General features: G+C 39.6%; 1 protein-coding gene across 2 annotated transcripts in view; it reads left to right on the plus strand.

The window, feature by feature from the left end:
- Positions 1 to 23,190, plus strand: part of PRDM1 (PR/SET domain 1) — a 67,864-nt gene that overhangs the window by 16,355 nt on the left and 28,319 nt on the right. Inside the window, exon 1 of one of the 2 annotated variants that reach the window (XM_006019806.2) lies at positions 17,288 to 17,315. The exons of the other annotated variant lie outside the window; for it this stretch is intronic. Coding sequence (XP_006019868.1) covers positions 17,310 to 17,315 — 6 coding nt within the window. The 5' untranslated portion in view covers positions 17,288 to 17,309. Of the gene's footprint in view, positions 1 to 17,287; positions 17,316 to 23,190 lie in introns of those variants that run through there. 2 annotated transcript variants of the gene reach the window in all.

Genomic DNA, 23,190 nt, shown 5'->3' on the forward strand with positions numbered 1-23,190 from the left:
GGCAGGTACCTACAGTACCCTGCCACACCATTCTTTCCTCTTCCTCCTTTTTTCTTCCTCTCATCACTTTGAACCCCACACAAAATGAAGTAAGTGTTTGCAAAATTTAACTCTTTTGGTAAATTCTCTCCCAAATTGGAAAGTCTACTGGAAGGGAAGTGAGCTCCTTGGTACACCCACTTACAAATCCTGTAAAACCTAACTATAACATCAGTATTCTCTCTATTTGTCAGACCTGATTAGTCAACTTGATGTCATAACTGGGTAAAAAAAATAGGTGCAGTTTTGCAAGTTGGCAAGTTGAACTCTTTGAATTACCCAACAATGAAGGATCTCTTGAAGATAAAAATCAAACTGTGTGTGATTGTTAGTGGTGGGTATACTGCATTACATTGTTTTAACCTGTCCACTTAGATACAAAAACTGGAGTGCAAATGGTTAATGTTAAAGTTCATTACCACTCAAAACTTCTGTATTAGCAAGTTATTTTGCAACTACACATTCAGGAATAGCATTTCAAAATGGCATTTAGATGCTTTTTCTCTTAAAATGTAGAATGCAGTAGTAATGATAATATCCTAATGCTTCCTGCTTAGAACAGTAAACTCTGCCTTCTGCCATTTAAGCAGAAAATCATTGGCCAACATAAAATTTTATCTATATAGGAATTATCCTATCTATGGGTGGAAAGCTTCAGCTATTTGCTGAACAGACTGCAAAGAAGCACAATGAATAATAGCATCCAAAGTCTCAAGTTTGAAAAGTCAGAGGAAATGGCAGCAAGAAAAAGCAAATGAAGATGGATGAAACTCCAAAAGGGTGAAGGAGATGTCCCCCATAGTGGACAAGGATGGACGACTGACTCCTGGGTCACTTCAGCTGTTGCTTTTCATAGTGGTGTTTTGAAAGGGCAATGTTTCAGAGATGTGTTTCCTGACTGTGACCGCTGCACAGCACTTACAGATCCTGTGCATGGGTCAGTCAGAGGTCATTGCAAGTTAACTCAACACCTCAGATTGAGAGAGAGCTCTAGGGAATAAATTGTCTAATATCACTCTGTCTCAAAGGCGCTGTGAAAGTTCACATACAGTTATTTTACTGTTTTTCTAACTAAAAAAGTTATCTCAGTGTTAGCTGCCTGTGGCCTAGTACTTTTCTGCCTGCCAAAAAGTTGATCCAAAATTGATTTGGTTTTTCCTATCTTGTTCATTTTTTGCTTTTAAATAATACATTTCTTCCTTTTATTCTGTTACTATGAAACTCTGGGACCAGTTCTGGCCTCCCTTCTACCTGGTATTTGCTGCTGTGACACAGTGGGCCCATATAGAATCTTCAAGGAGCCAGGAATAATTCACGCTTTAATGCACATTAGCCTATTTTAATGCAAATTAAAGTGTCACTTAAAACTGTGCTATTTAGTTAATGCACATTAAAATAGACTAATGCGTATTAAGCATCACTTAAAACCATGCTCTTTAGTCAATGCTAATTAAGACAGGCTAATATGCATCTTCCTAGTACCTCACAATGGAAGTACTAAATTTAAAGCACATTAACTAAAGCACGTTAATGCATGTGTAGACACACTCCCTGTGAAAGCAGCATAGCCTGCATTTTTGTGGTAAAAGCAGACATCACCAAATGAAGTAGATTAGCTGTGGAAGGACACAACCTGCCACTGCTGATTTACTTCATTGGGTGAAACACACATTGCCTGTTGTCCTGTATCAGGCAGGACCCCAGTGCACAAGCTGAATATAAACAAAGATTATACTCCTGTTGCAAAAAATACCTAAGAGTATAATGGGGTGTATTAACAGAAGTATCTCTTGCAAATCAAGGGAAGTAATTCTTCCTCTCTTCATGCTTCCAAGAAAAATATGGACAGATTGGAAAGAATCCAGTGGAAAGTGACAGCAATGATTAGAAGCTAGGAAAACATGATTAATGAGGAAAGGCTGGAAGAACTAGGGTTATTTAGTCTGGAGAAGGCAAGACTGAGGAGAGATTTGATAAAAGTCTTCAAATACCTAAGGTCAATTATAAATAGGACAGAGATAGATAGACTTTTCTCTGCGGCTGTAGGACTAGGAGCAGTGGCTCCCAGCTACAGCAGAGGATATTTAGGTTGGAGGTCAACATGGGTCCTGGCATAGAGGTATGGGTCACCAAGAATTCCTTGGGTCCCAGGTCACCCATGCCTACTTGTGGGACCCATGCCTCCATATGAAACACAGGTCAACACAGTACCTGGCACAGGTCTCAGCATGGAGGCACAGAAGCATCTAGGTCCTGGCATGGAGGCACGGGATTCCAGAGATTCCTCCCATCCTGTGCCCCTACACTGGGACCCACATGACCTTTCCTTATTTACTGAGATGTGCCTCTGCAGATCCTGAGGCAGATCTCCATAGGCAGGGAACCCTGAGTTTCCCTGCTTACAAAGAGATTCCCCAAGATTCCCTGGGGGAGGTCTCTGTAAATGGAGAAAGTTGAGCAGGTGCTCCTAACACTTGAGGGGCTTGGTCCTGCAAAGAAATTCTTCTGTGAATTGCACAGGATTGGGCCCCAGAGCAGTAGCCCAGGTTGGCTGGAGAGTGGGAGCAGCTCCAGGCTTCCTGAACTCTCCCACTACTGAGCAAATAGATGTCCAGTGCATTAAAGCAGCACCATTTAGCACTACCTTTTGTCATGGCCACTAATGTGGCCCAACAAAGGGTAGGGTCATCTATTTACTCACCATTTCTGCTTCTAGAAATGTTTTTGTGGCTGCACAAATGCAACATCAGGCAAAATCCATTTCTACACTTGCAGAACACAGCTCAGAGTATGTGCTAGGGACAGTGTGTATCAAATGCCGGACAGGGGCCTATATATAGCCCTTGTGCAATAGGGATTTTAAACTGTTCTGAAAGGCCACAGGCAGCCCTGAGAAGGTTTCTGTACACCCCCACAGCTTGCCCAGAAGCATTAAGGAAGTTTATCATACACTATAGATGAGGGTATGTATAAACTGTAAACAGTACAAATGTAGACTACAAAACTGGGAAATCGAGATTAAATATTACTGGAGATGGGTGCGGGTAATGTTTGCTTATATAATTAAAACCTCATGTATTCTGTAGCAAACTGGACCTAGCTTCTGTAACTCCACTGTGTTGCAGACTGTAAGTAGAACAGCTGCATTCAAATGAAAAGGCGATAGGTATTATTAAATGTGAAAATAAATTATACAAAAAGTGCACCAATACCTGTACTTATATTTAAACTAAAATTAATATAAAATAAAACATACATTTCACACTGCATATGAAATGTGTGTGAAATGCATATGCACTGCACACTGCAAATTTCACACATGTTTAGCTTGTCATTGTAGAACACCAGTTGTCCTTGTAGAACACTTTCCCTCCTGAGAGCCAAGACGGACACTATAGGATTGGTTTGCACTTAGGTTATATTTCCACAGCCATGGGGGCTAAAATCCTATCATTTTGAGCCTGAGAACAAGATTTGGAAAAGCTTAGACACTGAAGCATAAGGGATAAAATCTACAATAAATTCTGCCAACCACAGAACTCTTTTCCCTTACATGTTAAATTTTAGTATGCACATCTCCTATTTTATATATATGTGTGTGTGAGTATCTTGAAAAGTATTTTCAGAAATATTTTTTTGCATTCACAATATATAACATCTTATGAAATCTTAGCCTTTATTCTTTTTTGGACAACTTATGTGGGAGGGGAAGGCTATAGGAAGGGGCCTGACAAGATTATGGTGTTGTTTCTATACATTTCCTTTATTCTTGTGGCTACAAGGAAATTATGTGTTGTTAAGTCAAAGCATGGCCTGTGAAGTTAAACTAAAATAAGCCCTAAAATTCTCCTTTTGATAAAAGAGAAAACTACACAGCAGACACACAGGATATCTTTAATTTAAATAGTTGGTTTAGGTATATTAATTTGAGTTCAAAGCACCTTTCAAAGGGTATGATGCCCACATTTTTAATTTTTCCTAATACCAAGCATCTGGTGTAGACTGGTTTGTGGTACTGAGAGCAAAAGGAAATACATTATTCATAGATGAAAGGAGTGAAGGAGAATCACTGTCCTAACTAAAAATAGCCTTTTTCCACCAGTTAATATCAGCTGGAGGTTTGATTAAACAGTAATTGTCTAGTAAGAGACAATAATTAAGCGTGAATGTTTCCTCTAGGAAGCCAGACCCAGGTGGTGAAAGTTAAGTATTGTCCTTCAGATAAGGTCCTGAAAGCAGTTTTCCTGGATGTCCACTCAGCCCTCCTGTAAAATGCTCTTTCTGGGTGCTGAGCTGCAGACAGACATAATCCAGGCCCATTCACAGGACAGCAGCAGCTCTTGGAGACACAGCACTGGAGGATTTTATGGCTGTATTTCAGATACAAGCTGGCTCACCTCTTTAGCTAGAACTCTAACCCAGAGGCTCAGAGATCACAAGAGACAAATGGCTTGAATTAAGAAATGGAGTTGACATCTATAAAAGTCAGAACACGTCTAGTAGACAACATGTGTAATAAGACTCTAACATCCTAATAGGGATATTGGAAATCTGTCTTAAAAAGCCAGCTTCCATATGAATTTGCAGACTCAGAACAAAAGGAAAAGAAAAATTAGCTCACAAGCCCTTTCCCTTTTATACATTAGGCTCTCATAATGCATTTTAAAACATGCCTTTGGCTTTCAACACAAATGTTCCCTTAATTGTAACTGCAATGCCTCCCCAGGGTTTCCCCTCACAGCAAACTGGCTCTGATACTTTTCTGTACAGGAGTGTTATTATTCTCACTATTGATAGCTGCTTCTCTTTGAAGGACCTCCAGGGCTTGTGGAATGTTAGCTCTTAGCACTTGGATATGACTTTTCATATGCTATGTAATTAACCTTTGCAATCATTTTATGAATGAAGTATTAGATTGGACATGTCAGGAAAATAGTTTTCCTGCTCTGTGAAAGTTTTCAAAATGGTCCCATTTCCTATTCCGATCCTTTAAGAGTCTTCAAAGCTTTATGCGAAAAAGAATGGAGGGGAGGTCCCCTGGCCTTCCTCTGGAGTAGTCCAGTGGTTAGGTAGCCTAATGTTCAATTCTCTGCTCTGCCAAATTCAGACTGGAGACTTTAATTACAGTCTCCCATGTTATAAGTGAGGGTGCTATAACTATGGAGTTATAGAGTCAGACTTTATCTTATTATAAATTATATACAAAGTGGAACAGTGATTATGTAACACACACTCAGCCTGTGGAAGAACTGAGAATAGAATACCCATGTGATTAGTGCCTGTGATTTAATCTTTAGATTATGTTGCTTCCTGCTACTACTTGAAAAGGCATTCAGAAATGGGGTTCCTACTAAATGGAAAAAAATAAGATTCCATATTGCTTCTGCTCTTGTTTTCGCACTTTTGGTATGCTATAAAGAAAAGCTGAACTAAAAATCCTGCTAGGATTTTCAAAACAGATGTGCCTGTCCATTGCAATTTGACCTCTATCTCTTCCAGGAAGCCCAGTAAAAATGCTAGTCCTTTGCTATCTGCAGAATGGTAGGATAAAAATCTGGGAATACCCACTGAACAAATAATCCTCATGTGCAGAGGGCCCAGCGATTATTTCATCTCCAAGAAACTACCTTAAGTATAGAGCTTCTAGTCTGCGAGACTGCTTCAGCTCAGTTCACTGTTCTTACCTAAATTAACATACATTGACTATGTTAAAAATGAAGAGGGAAGTCTTTGGTTAATGGTAGAAAGTTGAATAGTGTAATGCTAGTGAGCTGATTTATAGCTTATAAGCACTGCTGAAATTTTTAAATGATTGTTAAAGTACGTTTTAAATTACCTAACAATAGAAAATATTTTTACTGAGTTTCTCATATTCCAATCTCTTAAATATAACCATACATTTTTATATTTTATTTCTATACATCAGATTTTGAGACTAAAAACTGGGTCAATAAATCCTAAGAAAAAGAGGTTAAAATAAAGGAAGATTGAGAGTTCACTGATTCCATATTTTGAGCCTATGACTTCCAAAATCAAAGGGCTGCCCTAGTAATCCTAATGGATTGACTTCCAAAAGTCCTTGGATTTGTACTGCTGGACTTGTCTCTCTCCAGGGCTTAACTAGATCTCTGTAGATAGATTTTCAGGTTTATATGCTGTAATTCCATTTAGTCCAGCTGTAAACTTGTGGCAGCTGAATTAATACATTATAGGAAGAACCCAGTATACCTACAAAAGTCTGAGAGTGTATATCAAATCCTGAGCAAAAAATGGGCATTTCAATTAGTTGGTTGTGTGGCTGATTGAAGACCAGCCCAGTGGCTAACAAAGCTTTGTCTGTAGTATCAGCTTGCTCCTGATCCAATAGGACAAATAGAGTGATTCTGTGTGGTTGGTCATTAACGGGTTAGCCATCGGGTGAGGGTTTTGTTCTTAAATGGGGGCTTTGTCTTATCCCTGCTGTTTAAGCCCCCTCCAAGCACTCCTCACCTGTCATATCTGTCATACATTTAATTCATCACGCTCTCTGGTCAAAAGCTACACTGATAGTATCAAAAAGAGAGGAGGGGGCTTCTTATAACTTTAGCGATCAAAGGAGATTACCAAGAAAATAAGATTTAATGAAGAAGGCAGGTTTGTGAAGGAGAATTTACTGGACTGATTCACTAACATGTAAAATTGAATTTTATCTACATGGCATATCAGAATGGAATATGAAAGTACTCCAAAAGGATATGTAAGTATTTTGTTTATGGTTTTGGCTAAAAACTGAAGTGGGAGAGATGAAGTGGAATAATTTTTTTCTTACTAAAATGCCTATTTTTTATTTGTAAATAATGCAAAGCATAAGCAGACTTCTTAAAAATAGCAACTGTGTTACAATGACAACTTCTTCACCAAGTCATTTCCATCAGACCTTCATCAGCATGCCAGTAGTTTCTGCACTGCTTAGCCCAGCTCTCTAGGATATTGGTAACAGTACCAATGTAATCTTGCCATAACTATGACAACTTCAGAGACAACTCAAATAAACAATTTCCAGTTCCAGATTTAGACAATAAGATATTACAGTGACGAACAAGACCAGAGATGGAGAGAGATGCCTTCTGTGCTTGACAACAGTTTTTCACGACATCCATCCTACATGGAACGAGTCTGGATATTTGGAAGTCTTTTGCTTAAATGTTTACTATGAAAAGTACCAAGAGCATCCTTGCTACTTTTGTGTGCTTTGTAGTGAACTTTAAATGTGTAATATTTATTGTGCTGTGAACTAATTTACGATTCTTTTTTACTAAAATGTTAGTCTTTCCATAGAGTGCCTACGTATATCAAGGATTGAACAGTAACTCCATTTTCTAGTAACTCAAAACAGCCATTGATGGATTATCTATAGCAGATGCTGCTGCTATTTGAGTATAGTAGTATAGCACTGTGTGGTCAGGGTCATTGAAAAAATCAATTAACTGCACAGATATTAAACTGGAAACATAAAGCAGAGATTCAGTAATTGTTTAATCTCACTACAATATATATCCAAATGTACATGTCAACAGAAGAACCGTAGAATTTATTTTAAAGCTCTGCATAATGATAAAAAATCTCTGCTGAAGAGTTTAAATAAAAAATAACAATTGTTTATATTACCACCAATGCTACTATCTTTTATGGAGAGAGGGGGAATTATTGGAGAGCCTCAAACCAAGAAGTCCAGTTTATGCTAGCTAAGGATCTGACCCATATAATTTTTTAATATAGTATTAGACCAGGGGTCAGCAATGTTTTTGGACAGAGTGCCAAAAACACCCGCAACCTTGACTTGTAAGATGTTGGCGTGCCAGGGGCGGACGATGGAGGAGTCAAGAAGGGCCCAATCCTTGTTGTGGCAGTGCAGCCCCAGTCCCTTCCCTGCCATCCACCCCAAGGTGCACACACCAAGCAAAATGCCTTTGCATACCGTGCTCTGGCACCTGTGCCAGGTGTTGCCTACCACTGTATTAAACCAAGTTCAGTATCTGAGGAACATGGAAGAGGAGTTTGTGAAATCATGGTGCAGCTGACCAGTCTTATGATTTAGGAGGAAAACCAGCTCTCACTTTCCCACCATAGCTTGTACAATGTTAACCTGAATGTGGATTATGATATTTATTTAGCTAGGAATTTAAACACTGCAGGCTTGACCTTCAGCTGGTATGCACTGATGCCATCAGTAAAACTACTGATTTCTATTGGCTGAGCATCTGGGCCTTAAACATCTTCCTACATTGGTAGCTGACTTCTTGTATCTTTGCTGAAGCAGAAATCTATGACGAGATGACTAGTCTGTTATTTTCAGTAGTCCTAGTAATATTCACACTACAGGTGGAAGCATCTTTCATAGTGGTTACTTGAAAAGATGAAAACTCTCTAGAGCAGTAATGTTCAACCTTCTGGCCCCAGGACCTGGAGGAGTAATATGGGGTCAGTCCATGGGCTGGATCTGGTAGGTCCGCCGGTACAAACTGGTGTGCTGGCCCAGCTTCGCATTCCAAATCTAGCCATATATTGCCAGCCCAGGCTCACGTACCACCTGATTTCACATGCTGCATTCAGCTGTGCCCTGGCCCAATCTGGCTGTGGGGTGACCCTGCATGCTGACCTCACAACACACTGGAATGATCTAGGGTGCTGGGCCATGTCATCCAGCCTGCGGGAACCCCCATGGATCCAGTACTTTGGCAGCAGGGAAGTGATAATTAATGCTGCCACTGGTCCCCCACTGACAAATTTCTGGACCTGAAGAGAGACCCACGGACTGGACGGCATGACCTTGCAGGCCAGAGGTTGAGCACCACTGCTCTAGAGCCGTGCCTGTATTAGAGAACATACCCATTGGTGGCAATGGGTATGCTATGCATGAACCAAATCTGAGAAGAGTTTATCTGCAGATAGTGACAGGATCACGTTCAGCACCATTTCAGAAACTTTTGCACCTTTCTTAAAGCAAGGTATTCTGGACTTTTCTTAAAATGTCATATGTGGTTACACCCATTTAATCACATAGCCGCTAAACCAGTTTAGTTAAATCAATCAAAAATGTGGGTAGAAAAGGGTCACATTTAATGGAGACAGAAAAAATCTCAGAAACCAGAAGCCTTTATCCACTAGTGTTCTCAGCGGTGCCAACACTATAAATGAGGTTTAGCATCAAGGAAAACAGTTCTATAAAAGTCTCTGATGTAAATAGAGCACGTGTGTGCATGGGAGACAAACATACTGTATCAAAACTAGTGTAGATATAAGTACTTTCATGTGTTAATTCACCTGGAAACCCAACTGCTTTTTTTTCTCTTCCTTTAAACTAATGATACCTATGGTTAAATACTTACATACTCCTACTCCCTTCTCAAATTATGATTTTAGCTGAATTACATAGTACTTGAAGTATGGACCAGAAGTTTTTTAACACTTTTGTTCTGATTCTGGGCTATTTATGTTAGGAAGTATCTTTTGAAATATTCTGAGTTCCACATAGCAAAATATAGAAGTCAAATACAGAACAATTCACTTTGCTTACATTTACAGAGCTATTTTTTGTTTTTTAATAAGTTTCTAAAATGTTCAGCAAGTGGAGTTTCACTTTAGAGATTTATTTTTAAACCACTTTTTCTCCAACTCCAGTGTGACAAGAGAAAACCTAGCTTGCATAGTCTTAAACCCAGAAAATATAATGTAATGCTATACCTGTATATGTGATTAATTTCAAAACATTTCTCTGCATACCTAGTGGGAGGAGGAGAGGCAGAAAAATCTTTCTTTTGAAATGAGGCAAAAGTTTTCTTCAACAGAACAAAGTTACCACGCAGCACAGTAACACAACTCATCAGCTGTTCTTTTAGGCCATACTTTTTTTCTATATCAAAGCTTTGATGGAAGGGAAGAAAAACCCAGCAAGGGAGTGAAAGAAAGAGACAAGCTCTTCAGAGCCTCTAATGACGCGTGCCAAACACGTGGAAGGTAAATCCCCTAATTCAGCCTATTCTTCCAGCATTCCCTGGCAAGCAGCCAAGCTAAATATTTCTGCTGGATAAAAAATGTACCCGTGTTTGCAGCACTTTCTTAACAGGATGGCTCTTTAACTGTGTGTGGGGGGCAGAGGGGGGGAGGAGGATGGGGGGGCAGCAGGGAGAGAAGGGAGTGCTTCTCCATGGGGAAAGCACCAAGAGAACCAACATGTGTGTTCTCTTATCTATTTATTTATTTTATTAAAAAGGGGCTTTATGGTCTGTGATTGGATTAACTTAGTGAACCCTGGAGGAAGAGAAAAACAAATTGGGAAACTGGTTTAGCACCCCCACCTTTTTGTCATCTTCTTTTGGGATTTCCTGGCTGGCTGCCACCTTGAGTCTGTCGAATGTTCTTTAGATAAATCAATTAAAAAGGCTTTAATATTTGGGTGATTGGAACACAACATATGGACTGCCAGTGCTGGTGTCATGTGGTGCTTAGAGTTAATTGAAATGATTAATAGAGGTGTTAGTTTCTTCAAGACTAATTGAAGAAAAGAATATAATTAGAAGCATGGACTACCCATTGTTGTTGAATCTTTTTTTACCAAATGCATCCCTTGAATATATTTAAATGCATTTTTTTAAACTTGTTGCATTTAATGAGTTGTAGAATACCCTGTAATTGTGTGTGGATATATAAACAGTTTTTATGCAAAATCATCTGCAAAATACTTTTGTGGGTTTTGTGTATTTCAACAACCAGCACATAATCGGTGCTCATAATAGTGTTTTCTTCAGACCCTGCTCAGTGTACAACGATTGGATCTAATAATGAAATTGGTAAATCGGTTTGCTTTTGGGGCTCCTGCACATACCACCCAGAAATGCACCTTCAGAAACATGTCTAGATTCTTGTAAAATGTTTACGGCCATATCGTCACTAAATCCTGATTTACACCAACCCTGCTGTTTTACACCAGCAGATATATGATTTACTGGTGTTCAAGTACACCCCAAAGATGTAGCAAGCAGTTCTGTTGGTATAAAGTTATCTAATACTGATAGCTGATTCCCCCTTTCCTCATGGAATAAAAACCTTCATCACTGGTGTATTTGTCTCCACATTATAATTTTGTATGTAAACAAAAACTTTAAAATGTATTGTTTCATACATCTTAAATGCTCTACCTGTATTATCCTATTATTATTATATTGATAATATATTATCCTCCTCTCTAGAGAGAAGAAGAGAGTTACAAGGTTCTTTCCCACTTGCCTTTCCTCTTCCTTACCCATATCTAGCAGATTCCATTGTCTTTTGACCCTGTCAATTGTTAACTCCAGCATTATGGCAGATGGGCTTAAAACCAACTCACCGTATATCGTGCACTATACGGTTTCCCAGTCAGAGGTGCCCCAGAGTTCATTATGTCTATTATGCATATGCTTTTCTATCTATGGTCATTCTGTAATACTCTTCACAGCAGCTTTCTAGGAGCTGACCCTGTAAATTACAGCTAGGTGCTGACAGTTCATAATTGATTCTGCATTTCACTCTTTTCAAGATCTAGGAAACTGCTTGATCTTTCTCCAGCCCAAGTCCCCACTGAGAATACTACAAGAAAGAGTTTGCGAAAGAGTTTGCAAAAGAGTCAGAAATTTCAGCTTGCTGTAAAAGCAGTTAGACTTTGGTTGACTACAGTTTCCTCAATGGCATTAACTAGACGAGGTTTCAGAAGGTGTCAGCAAGTACAGGTGGTATTTGTTATGTGTTGGCTGGCACGACTTGATCAGTTTAACATAAAAACATGCTGCCTTGTCTGCATGAGGCTGTTAATATGTGTTATCTAACAGCTTGGTCCAGATGAAGCCTGGTGAGTCATTCCACAATTTAGTCTGTTCAGTTGAAAGTGTTTTATTTCTGGCTCTTGCACACCTTGCCTTTGGTCTTGCTGCCTGCCTGGGCTAAAATGAATGCTGTTTTGGTGGACCCTAGATGGGAAAAATATTCTCTGATACTGCTCAGTAGTGACCTACTGAAATGGCCGTGAATCGGCATCAGAAGAGAATTCGCAGCCAGTAGATGGTGCAGAAGTCTGATTCTCGGTGACTCATCCTGCTGAGGGGCAAACACTAAAGCTGATCTGCTGGAGTCCCCAGTAAGAGGGATAATACACAGTTACTAAAGTGACTGTCACTATGAACAATGTAGAAAATCTTTGGCTGGGAATTATTTAAAGACAGAAGGGCGTGAGGTGAATAAGGCAGTATGAGCCTGTTAGAAATTAGGTTATCCTGTTTGATATGAAAGGAAGACAGGATTGTCAAAGGATTTTAACCTAAGCCAAAATAAAGGCATTCAGATTTCAGAAAACAGATAAAGCACGGACTATATTTTTCTAGAAACTAAGGCTAGGTACAGACATTCAAAAAGCCCGAGGTGGAATCAATCTAAGTTATGCAGTTTTCTATAAGCAGCATAATCTAGATAGGTAGCGAACAGAACATACATTTGACATTTAGTGGGAGGGTGCAGATCTTAGACCTGGTTCTGTCATTTTTAAACTGGTCTATATGTATTGAACTTCTGTTCTGGGTATACACCAGTTTTGTGTACCAAACTTCTGTTCTGTTATGGGTATAAACCAGTTTCTGATCACTTATACCAGTAAAAGTGTAATTTCTGTACCTTACCTGAATGTCATGTTTTCTCTTTGACGTCTCTGTCCTAATAGCTAACGTGGTGGGGTGAAGGAGTAAAAGTTCCTAATAAAACATCACATTTAGGGTCAGAACTAATGTTTTTGAAAGCACAAGCAGACCTTCTATACTGTTTTTTCTTTGCATATGTGTGACTGCTTGAGTATATTCATATCTGTTTCAAAAGTCAAAACATTTATGCTGTTAGCCCAAAACAAATGAGAGCAGAGGAGTTGCAGGGCAAATGTAAATTGCTTTTTTTTAAAAATTACAGGATGCTTTTAATATTTGTGGACTTCCCACACAGATTTCCAGGGATGCTTTGAAGGGAGCTGTATGTCTGCATAGACTTTAAGCCTCCCCGGAAGATGTGGCCTGTTTTGTGTACAGATCTGACTGAAATGGATTGTGGAAAGGAAGTGGCCATCTTCTAAAGAGGGAGGGGGGCTGGGAGGGGGGTATGCAATGAGGTCCTAGCTGTCTTTACTCCCAATTGCCTCACTTGTAAGAAAGTAATACTGATAATTTTTCATGAGGAATATGCCCATATTAAATTGACACAGGCTAATCTTTTGAAAATCATTTATATGACCCTTTTAATATAAAAATTAAGCTAACCTTGTAAGGGTATTGACTTACCAGAACAGGCTTCTCCCATTGTATTTGTACTCATCCTAGAAAATGCATTCTCTTGTTATGTTTAAGAGCTAGTAACAGTAAAACTCAGCACTTCAGCTGCTTCCCCTGCATTTAACCAGGGCAGAAGCTTATTGGTGATGCTGATGTTTCAAAATATTACTCTTGTTAGGTGTATGTTTAGAACATTGTGGAATGGAAGTGAAGACACTCAAGAAACTCTATTAATAATTACCCATGTTTTCAGCATAACAAACATTAGTATACAACTAATCCAATATTACAGGATGCCAGAATGCAGATTGCTTATGTAAACTTCACCTGGCCAACTTATTTGTATATATAACCATATTATAATATCGTCTTTATGATACTATAATAATGTTTTTAATTACCTGATCACGTACTATTTATTCCTCAGGGAACCTGCTTCATTCAGTCTGTGAAAATGCTAACAAACCCTAACTTTAATCCTAACTCCAACTCATTTGCATTTTCACAGATTTCTTGTTTACTTTAGCTTCTTTCCTACCTTGGAGAACATATAAGAGCAGCAGTCTCCCAGTGGCTGAAGGAGGGTGTTTGTGCCCAGAAGTTTGCCAAGAACTTTTTCCCAACTATTTAGTATGTCTAATAAAAGATATCACATTTACCCAACGAATCTTGCCTGACTGTAAAATGCTATGTATTCTGAAAAATTGAGTGCTAAGCACCTCAAAATTAATGGGTGGTTTTAATTTTAAAGCTTCTATCCCTCAGTTCTCCGTCTGTGGAATGGTGGTAATAATTAGGGCTGTGCATAGCTCTGCGTGCTGATTCAATTCGGAGGAGGTTCGGCTCAGTTCGGCAGTCAAATCTCCGAATCCAAATCGAATCAGGAGATCAATTAAAAGGTCCAAATTGATTTGAAGCTCTCCAAATCAATTTGGAAAAGCTTTGAACAGCTTTGGAGATTCGGGTAGTCCCCGCTTCCTGCCTCAGGGAGCTGGACCCGAACTCCGTGCTGGTAAGTAGGGGGCAGGGGAGGAGGGGCTGCAGGAGGGGGGAGGGGACCATGGGGGGACCCCTGCCACGCCCCATCCCCTACCTGCTCCCCCAGGCCCCCTGAGTGCCCCTGACCCCTACCCGCTCTCCCAGCCCTCCCCCGCATGGCTGCCCCACCCACCCCAGCTCCCGGCTCTTTAAAAAACAAACAAACCCTGAACTCACCGGCTGCTGCAGCAGCCATCAGGGCTTCTGAGGGCTCATGGCAGAGCCCCACACACAGTACAGGGCAGTGGGGATTGCCCCCCTGCCTGGTAGGAGCCAGTGAGTGGGGGCTTTTTTTTTTTTTTTTTTTTAAAGAGCCAGGAGCTGGGCTCAGGAGAGCAGGCAGGGGCTGGGGGCTTGTGACAGAGCCCCCCCACACAGCATGGGGAAGTGGGGGGGCAGCAGGGATCACCCCTGCCCCCCCCCCACCTGCTTGCAGCCAGTGAGTGCCAGGCTTTTTTTTCCAAAGAGCTAGAAGTTGGGGCCCAGTGGGGCAGCCATTGACAGGGCCTGGAGAGTGGGTGGGGGATGGGGCCAATTTGGAGACTTGGACAATTCAGTGGCAGCCAAATCTCTGAATCAGATTCGGCCAAATCATTTCAGAACAATGATCAAATCACCGAATCGAATCATTGTCCCCCGAATTGGCCGAATCCGAAGCGAATACTAGCTGCTTCACACAGGCCTAATAGCAATGTGTCACCATTTCATAAAGGTGTTGCTGAACTAATATTTGTGAAACCTATAGATACTACAGTGATAAGCACAAGAGAAAAGTCCAGGAGGCAATGAATAATTCTGTATTCAAAGCAGGATTTAAATAATTTATTGTAAATAAGGTATTGGTCATACATACACAAAATATTACATATGTGGTCATTAAGTTAGCACTGAGTACTCTGCCTGAATGAAGCAGACATCCTGTGAAAAAATATATGTGATTATGTAAATGAAAAGATCATTCATACATCCACAAAAGGCTAGAATTAAGTTTAAATGTGTAATTCTTAATCTGGCATTTCTTAATTTTTGAGTGCTTGACTTTGCAACTTTAGTAATATTCTTTCAATGTAACATTTATGTTTTGTTATATAACATGCTTTTTATATTAGACCATTGTTTTACAATTTTTTATATACTTTTGACTCAAAGAGGGAAGGGTGAAGAAGCAAAAAAATGAACTGTTGGAAGTTGAAACTCCCCTCTCCCTATGCTTGAGCAATTTATTATGAAACCTTTAAAATCACACTTGTTGATGCCTTTCTGCCTAGATAAAAAATCTTGTGCAAATATTGTTGAGATCCAATGGAAATGAAATCACTGAGTCAGAGAATTGTAGCTAGGTTATCAGAAGTTATACAGTTTAGCAACAAAGAGAATACTAATTCCATTTTAGGACTTTCTGTTTCTAGCTTTTTAATTATTTTTTAAATTTTCAGTTGTGTCTGCAATTCAAAAATTGATGGGTGGTTGAAAAAGATCTGCTCTGTCTAGTTGATATATAACTGGAGGAGTAGAATATTTATTCATGTTATATAAATAACACAAGAGAATTGAACATAAAAACATGGCAAACCATTTATTCTGTTTTGGCATCTCTCCTTACTCATGAATTAGTTAATATTTTCATATATTTATTTTTTAAAATAGTAACCAGTTTCAATAATAATTTATTTGGTCTGTGTTCATTAATAGTTTGTTGCCAGTACTGAAAATTTGAGTTTGGATACTTAGACTGGATACCTAGATAATGTGCTGTTTCTGTCCACTATTTGCATAAGCATAATTGTTAGAATAATGTTTCTGTTCAAACATGTTTACCAATTGATGATTTGATTTGTAGCAGTAGTCTCTATGGGCCTGATACAGAGTCCATCAAAGACAAAGGAAAGTCTTTTCATCAACTTCAGTTGGCTTTAGATCAATCTCTTAATTGATGTGTTCATGACATTCCTGACAGTAAACTTATTCAGTTAAGAGTTCTGGTTGAAAGTGAATCAAAGTGGGTGAAAAAAACAGTAGAACAATTTTTGAGGCCTTAGCTATCAATGCTATAACATGGGTCAACAGGTCAACTACCCAAATGCAACTCCAGGATTTTTAAATACAAACAAATAGAAATGTATTAATGACATACTTTATATCGCACTGTATCTTCTTAGTGGCACTGGATAGTTCAGTACAGAAAAATATGTTATATAATGCATGTTAATGTATATAATAACTAAACAACTGTACAATGATAAATAGGTGCCCATACCTGCTTATTTTTGCTTTATGAACAAGAGTGAATTATCTGCAACATGTTACCTTTCTATCAGCTGGCAGACCCATAATAGAAGGACTGATATAGATTACAGTCAGAACAATTCATATTTTTAACTCTAATGTTCAGTGGGTATTCTTTTAAATTTAAAAGTGGCATTCAATAAATCCTTGGGCATAGAAAGGGTAAAGTAAAACTTGTGTAATAAAATGTGCAATGAAAAGGGTAAAGTAGGTGCAAAATATGTTTTGTGTAATCTTGATGTTTCAGTTTATCTTTATTTTAAACAGCCTTGCACATCTTAAAGCATTGTGACAATCAGAATTATCATGCTACCAGGCAGAGGGGAGTTTGTTTTGTTAATTGCTCTCGTTAAGCCTCATTACAGAATGGGGTGGAGTGGGTGGGAAGGGGAGGAGGAATCTGCTTGCAAGAGGAAATTCTAAAATCCTAGGAACCACTCCAGGGAAGGTTAGATGAGAATGTGTGCTTGAGTAAAGGAGCGGGTGTAGCATGCAGATGTGCATGCATGCATGTATGTATGTGTGTGTGTGTGTGTGTGTGTAAGTGAATGACTGAGGGACATTCCATATGGACTAAAATCCTGGGATGCAGCAACTGGTGTGTGGGAACCTGTTCTGTGTGGATACATGGAGGTACAGCTAAACAAAGAAATGTTCTTTGTTTGCCTTTATGCTTTAAGTAATTTTTTTTGGCATGTGGCTGACTACTGATTTCAATGTTATTTCCTTAGTTTAATCTTTAGCTTCATATTAGAAAGGGCTGTTAAGTGATGTGGTATTCTATCTTTTGATGTTACTGAGCTGTCAAGATTAGTTTTATGTATGCAAAACTAGGTATCAGTACTGGCTTTCTAGATTCCTTTTAGATATTTTTTGTTCTTATTGTCATGTTACTGAAGTGAAGAAATAATACGCTACAGAATGGTAATGATTTCTCTTATTGTATCTGTTAGTTGAGTGTTCCTACATGACATTACTGGGAGAAGTACCAAAGTGTGCCTGAATAGTGTTGCATGGCTGCACTTTTTCTAAAGAACTTCCTGACTGAAAGCAGTCATTTGGCTGACAAGGTTCTTTAGGTAAATCCGATCTATTTTATTAGACCAACTAAATAGTTGGAAAAACTGTTCTTTGCAAGCTTTCGGGCACAAACACCCTTCTTCAGGCAAAGGGTTCTGCTGAGGCTGTCAGAATAAGGTATTGTATAACAACTCTGTGACCACCTCAGGGTTTGTTAACTTGCTTGTTTGCTACCAAGGCTGATTTATTTCTTTGAATATTGGGTGGAGGAAAGAGATTCAAACAGAAGAATTGTTATTCTTCTGTTTTAATTATAATGAATGGTTTTAATAATCTCTTTTTGTGCCATGAATTAAGTGAAACTATCATACATGTCAGAGAAGAAAAATGTGGTGGTTGTTGTAGATGGGACAGTTGAGGGGCTAGATGGCTAGATTTGGGACTTCGAGTTTTTTCTTTACTTGGGGGAGATACTGCTGGGTAAATGTGTTTACTTTTTCTTTAGTATTTATACTAGTTAATGTGTTGTACCAGATAAATCTACTTCCTGAGCCCATCTTTCAGCTTTTCCCCCTCCCTCCCTGCCTAGTTGACAAATGGTTTGAGTTTGACACAGTTTTTATCAGTTGAGCCCCTTGCTGGGTATGCACGCCTGCTTGTTTTTGCTTTATCATGAAAAGTGAATTATCTGCAATATTTTGTTACCATTCTAACTAGCAGTTGGCAGGCCCTTAATAGAAGGACTGATTTGGATTCCAGTCTGAAGAGTCTGTTGTCTTTGCAAAGCCCAATTGTTACTGTACAGGGAAACAAAAGATTTAGAGCTTTCTGTTCTGCAATCTGCTGCTGCCCCACTTCTTGGGGGGCGTTTTATTTGTTATTGCAGCCTCATACACTAAATTGATAAACTAAAAGGACATATGCAGTATGATAGCTGCAGTATCGAGGACTTTGCATTTGTTTTGGTAGGATGAAATACATTATTTTGTGGTGGCTTCTGGTATGTTTTGAACTTGGTATGAGATTCCAAGCAATAGGGAAAGCATCGACATATGAAAGTGGTTGTTTCCTAAGCAATTGCTGTCAGGAGTAGGACTTTGCTGATTTATTTCAAGTGGGTTCCAAATCCATTAGGAATCAATATTGATAGTGGAATGTTTTCCTGAAACGTTGATATAACCCATACTCAGGTTTGTTCCTTTTTTTTTAATAAAGCATAACCTAAGATTCCAGTTTTAACACATTCACATTAATACAAGGCTGATAAGCTAAAGTTAAACAGAGAGAGACCCCTGAGTGCATGGGGTCGGCTGCTAGGAGTTCTTGAATTTAGTGCTATGTTTTGCATAGATTGTGGTAAACTTTTGAGTAAGGCCATCAGGGTTGTTTGTAAAGATGAAGCAGAGAGGATTCACTAGACATAATTTTAATCAGAGGAAACGGTTGTGAAGCAGAAACCAACTCTATGTGGGTGAGTGGAAGGTCATTATCAAAATGATGTGTACAGCGTAATAACTTCATAGATGTCAGAGCCAGAGGTAGTGTTGTCAGTCTCAAGCATTCAAGAAACATGAGTCAAACCTAAAAAAAATCATGAGATGGGCTGAAAAATAGTTTGGGGGGGAGGGTTCTTTATTTTTTTCTTTATTTGGTTTCCGGCTTTTGATTCTAAGGTTTCTTTAAAAGATTTGTCTGCCGCCCTAAGGGCCAGACTCTCTTTCTTTTTTCTTTTTTTTAAATGAGGTACTTGCAAGTGCACAGTTCTAGGAGCTAAGACTTTTTAGAAAAACACCAAATACCATGAAGTTAAGATAAAATTATGAATGCTGACTGCACCATATAAACAGAACTGTTAATGATCATCTTGGCTGACATCCTTTAGAGCTCATCCTATGAAACTTCTCCCAGGGATTCCTGAATCCAGCATAACTTCTTGAAGTAGACTCTCTTTCTGCTCTCTCCCCATCCAAAACAGACAAGTCTGAGTTGTGTCCTCAAAGGCTTTCAGTTTGCTAACAGTGACAAGATTACTGAGGCAGCAGCTACAAACAAAAGTACATGCAAGTTTGGCAGCTACTCTTAATACAGCTATTTGAATTACCAGCGTGCGTCTGCTCTACTCATAGAGCCTAATGAAAAGTACAGTTTAATCACTGGTGTGCCAAATTGAGCATGATTAGCTGTTATTGCAGATTAGTGCATTGTCTGGAGCTTCAGAATTATTGATCTGGCTGCTGTGTTCTGATGTTTTCCTTGCTCTCACCAGTAACCTCCTTACTGCTTAAGGGAGGGGAAGCAAAGGAGGAGGAGGAGGAGGAGCAAAGAGGTCCAGATGGGAAGAAAACAGGTCCTGAAAAGACCACATAGGAAGTAGGTCAGGTACTCTGGAGATTAAAGAAGCATGCTTCATCCCTGCACGCAGGAGGCAGGGACAAGTAGCATACAATTACCAGGAATTAGAACAGCAACAAGTAGTGCAGATTTATCAGCTTTAATTGTCTATTGTCAGGACAGAGCCCTTCTTGCATATCAGGCTGCTGCCAATGCCTTAATACCTCTAATGGACTCTCTATTGTGGGATTAGCTCTCCTAAGGACAATGTCTTTCTTTAAAACTAGTTGTTTTGGAAGACCAGAAAAAGTGGCTGCAACCCTTGTTTTTCCTCTTTGATTTGTTGCATTCTGCAGGAAGTAGCTGAGAGGCCAGTGTTGCTCTTCTGTCAGCAGCAGTATTCCTTTAGGGGAACTGAGAGATGCCTATTTAACATTAACCCCCTTTCCCCAATGAGTCCCATCAGGAAACAATAGTCTGTTGATAAAGAGGAGATAAGCAAGGACACATGGTTTAAGAGTCTCTCTGCTATCTGTATTTTAAGGGCTTTCCTGGGTTTTACAAAGTAAACATTACAACATTTAAAGAAGGATAGAGTGTCATCTATTTAATGAGAAGCTGTGTTTAACAGCAGATGAATTCTTCTCTCCCTATCCTAGACACACCAAATGCACAGGTATGAAAAGTCTAATTTTACCACTGTCAGATATGAAGTGACACCATACTCTAAAAAGTAAACAGGAAGTGCAAGTTCCATCTTTTCCATATCCCTGTCTGGTATTAAATTTGATGCCCATACTGGATACTTGAGAGCCCTTCAGTCACACGTGTCTTCATTTGGCTTTAAGCTTCTGTATGGTGCATGTCTTTTTGATAACCTGTTTTGTAATGTGGTCTGTGGACCAGATCTTCACCTGGTGTCAAGTTCCATGAAAGCAGAGGGGCCCCCACTGACTTGAAAAAGAATGAATCTCGTGTTCTCTAGCACATTCACAGTGTCTGGCTGCATAAACAGGATTTTAAATGGAAACAAAATTGTGCAGGAAGGAAACCTTGCCTACACAACACTGTGGTTCAAATCACACTTAGTAACTGAGAGATTTGTGGGAGAAATACTGCAAAAAGCTCCATAAAGTTAGGAAAGGTCTCTCAGGCTGAAATCATGCAATACACACAAGATGGCTTTGTTGTCTGAGATATTTACGAGGAGACTGTAGATTGACATGTATGAAATAGTCATCTGAAAATTCCTTCCAAGGAATGGATTATTTATTGGCCATAATTTGAAAATGGGCATATTTTAGGTGATTATATCCTAAAATCTGAAGATTTTTTTCCAAGGAAAGCTGGGCCTTGTTTTTTTAGGGTAGGTGGATGTGGCTAGAATATTCTATATCTTGAATTTTGATGCAACGACATCTCAAATTTTGATGCAAAACACAAAATTGGGGCTTGCAAGTATGTGCAAAGTAAACAAAAAGGTATTAGCACAAAACTCTTAGCGCTCAGCCAGGAGCTGTCTCTCTGTCTCCAGAGACTACAGATTTGTGGTGGGGAGTTGGCCTGTGACAAGTACCCGCATGTATGTGGCCTTCTGTGATGCATCTTTCTTCCCATGAGGGATATGTAGGTGACTCCTTACATTTAATCCTTTCCCTCTTCCTTCCCTGCCCCCAACAACTACATTTCCTTCTCCCTATCTGAAAACAGAAGTGAGAAGGCAAAGCCTTTCCTCTAGCTTATTTCGCAAAACCCTGTTTGCGTAAAACAGGGGTGTCAAACTCATTAGGTTCCGTAGGCTGGAGTGGTGCAGGGCCAGCCCATAGAGCACAAACCAATCCCATGTGTTGGAACCAGCGCACATTTTTGGTCTGGTTGCATGGAGCATGTGTCCTGGACCAGCCCCACATGTAGCATGCAGTGTTTGGGGCTGGGGCAGAGTCCAGAGCATGCTGTATGTGACATGCATACTGGTCCAGGGCATGCTGCATGCAGCGTGGCATGCAGGTCCAGTCCAAGACCCATAAGCAGCACCCGATGATAGGGCTTCACAGGTAATATCAGACCTGTGGGCTGTATCTTTGACACTCCTGGCATAAAAGAAAAGTTGCTTAGACCGTCTTGTTGTCGTTCTACTGCCTATGCTAAAAGAGAAGCAAAGAGGAATGCATTTCACAGATAATTCTTGCCCCCTGCCTCAAATCTCTTTCCACACACAGAAGATTGTCTTAGAAGGAACATTTTTCCCTTAGAGCTGAGAAGGATCCCTTTGAATTGATCCTAAGTAACCTGAATGATATTTGGTTTGAATAAGACTCAGCCAAGGAAAAATAAATTATGGCAGGTTTTAACAGGTGTAAAGGAACACTTAGAGGGGGAGAGTCAGACTTAAAATTATGCTGTAGCAGAGAGAACAACAAACAGACCTACTCTTGTACAGGAGAGAGAAAAATAAATGTGGAGGAATTGGGAAGTACTATGAGGTAATAAGCAGGGCAATCTTAATTGAAGGCAGTCCCTGAAAGCTGGAAATATTAGTTTAAAATGTCCTTGCAAAAATACTCCGAATAGCCTAATTTCTCTCCTTGTGTGCAGCATCACATTGAAGCAGTCTAGGATATGCAAAGCCTCTGAAATCAAATTTGAAATTTATAGGTTGTTTTTCACAAAGGCCAGGAAGTTGTGCATTGCAAGTTGAAGGTTTTTAACTGTTGCAGATGTTACTGTGTGGTAGCTGGCCTTCTTTTCTTTGAATTAGCTTTTGGCCAGGTTTTCAAAAATGTGGACAAAAATGGGGAAGTCTAAAAGGAATGGCAACCTCAATTTGAAGAAAGTTCTTTTGGGGGCCTTATTTCAAAGGCAACATGTAGGAGATGTGTAGGGATATAAAACACAGTACCTTTTCTCTCAGAGTAGTGACCACAACTGGTCCCCAAATGTCAACCAGTATAAAGATGCCTACATAGAGGAAGTGGGAAATGAGGGTGGGTCTGGTTAGTACTATTGATGTGGTCTGTCTGCCACTGACCTTGTTTGGGTAAGGAAGGGGCGGATGTGAAAATGAGACTGCTTTTATCTCCTCTTTGCATTTTATCTCCCCTACAACTTTCTAAAGAAGTTTCAGCTATTGGAGCCAGCTCCCCTCCCTCCCTCTTTC

Source organism: Alligator sinensis, unplaced genomic scaffold (genome assembly GCF_000455745.1).
Source record: "Alligator sinensis unplaced genomic scaffold, ASM45574v1 scaffold313_1, whole genome shotgun sequence".
Lineage (NCBI taxonomy): Eukaryota > Metazoa > Chordata > Crocodylia > Alligatoridae > Alligator > Alligator sinensis.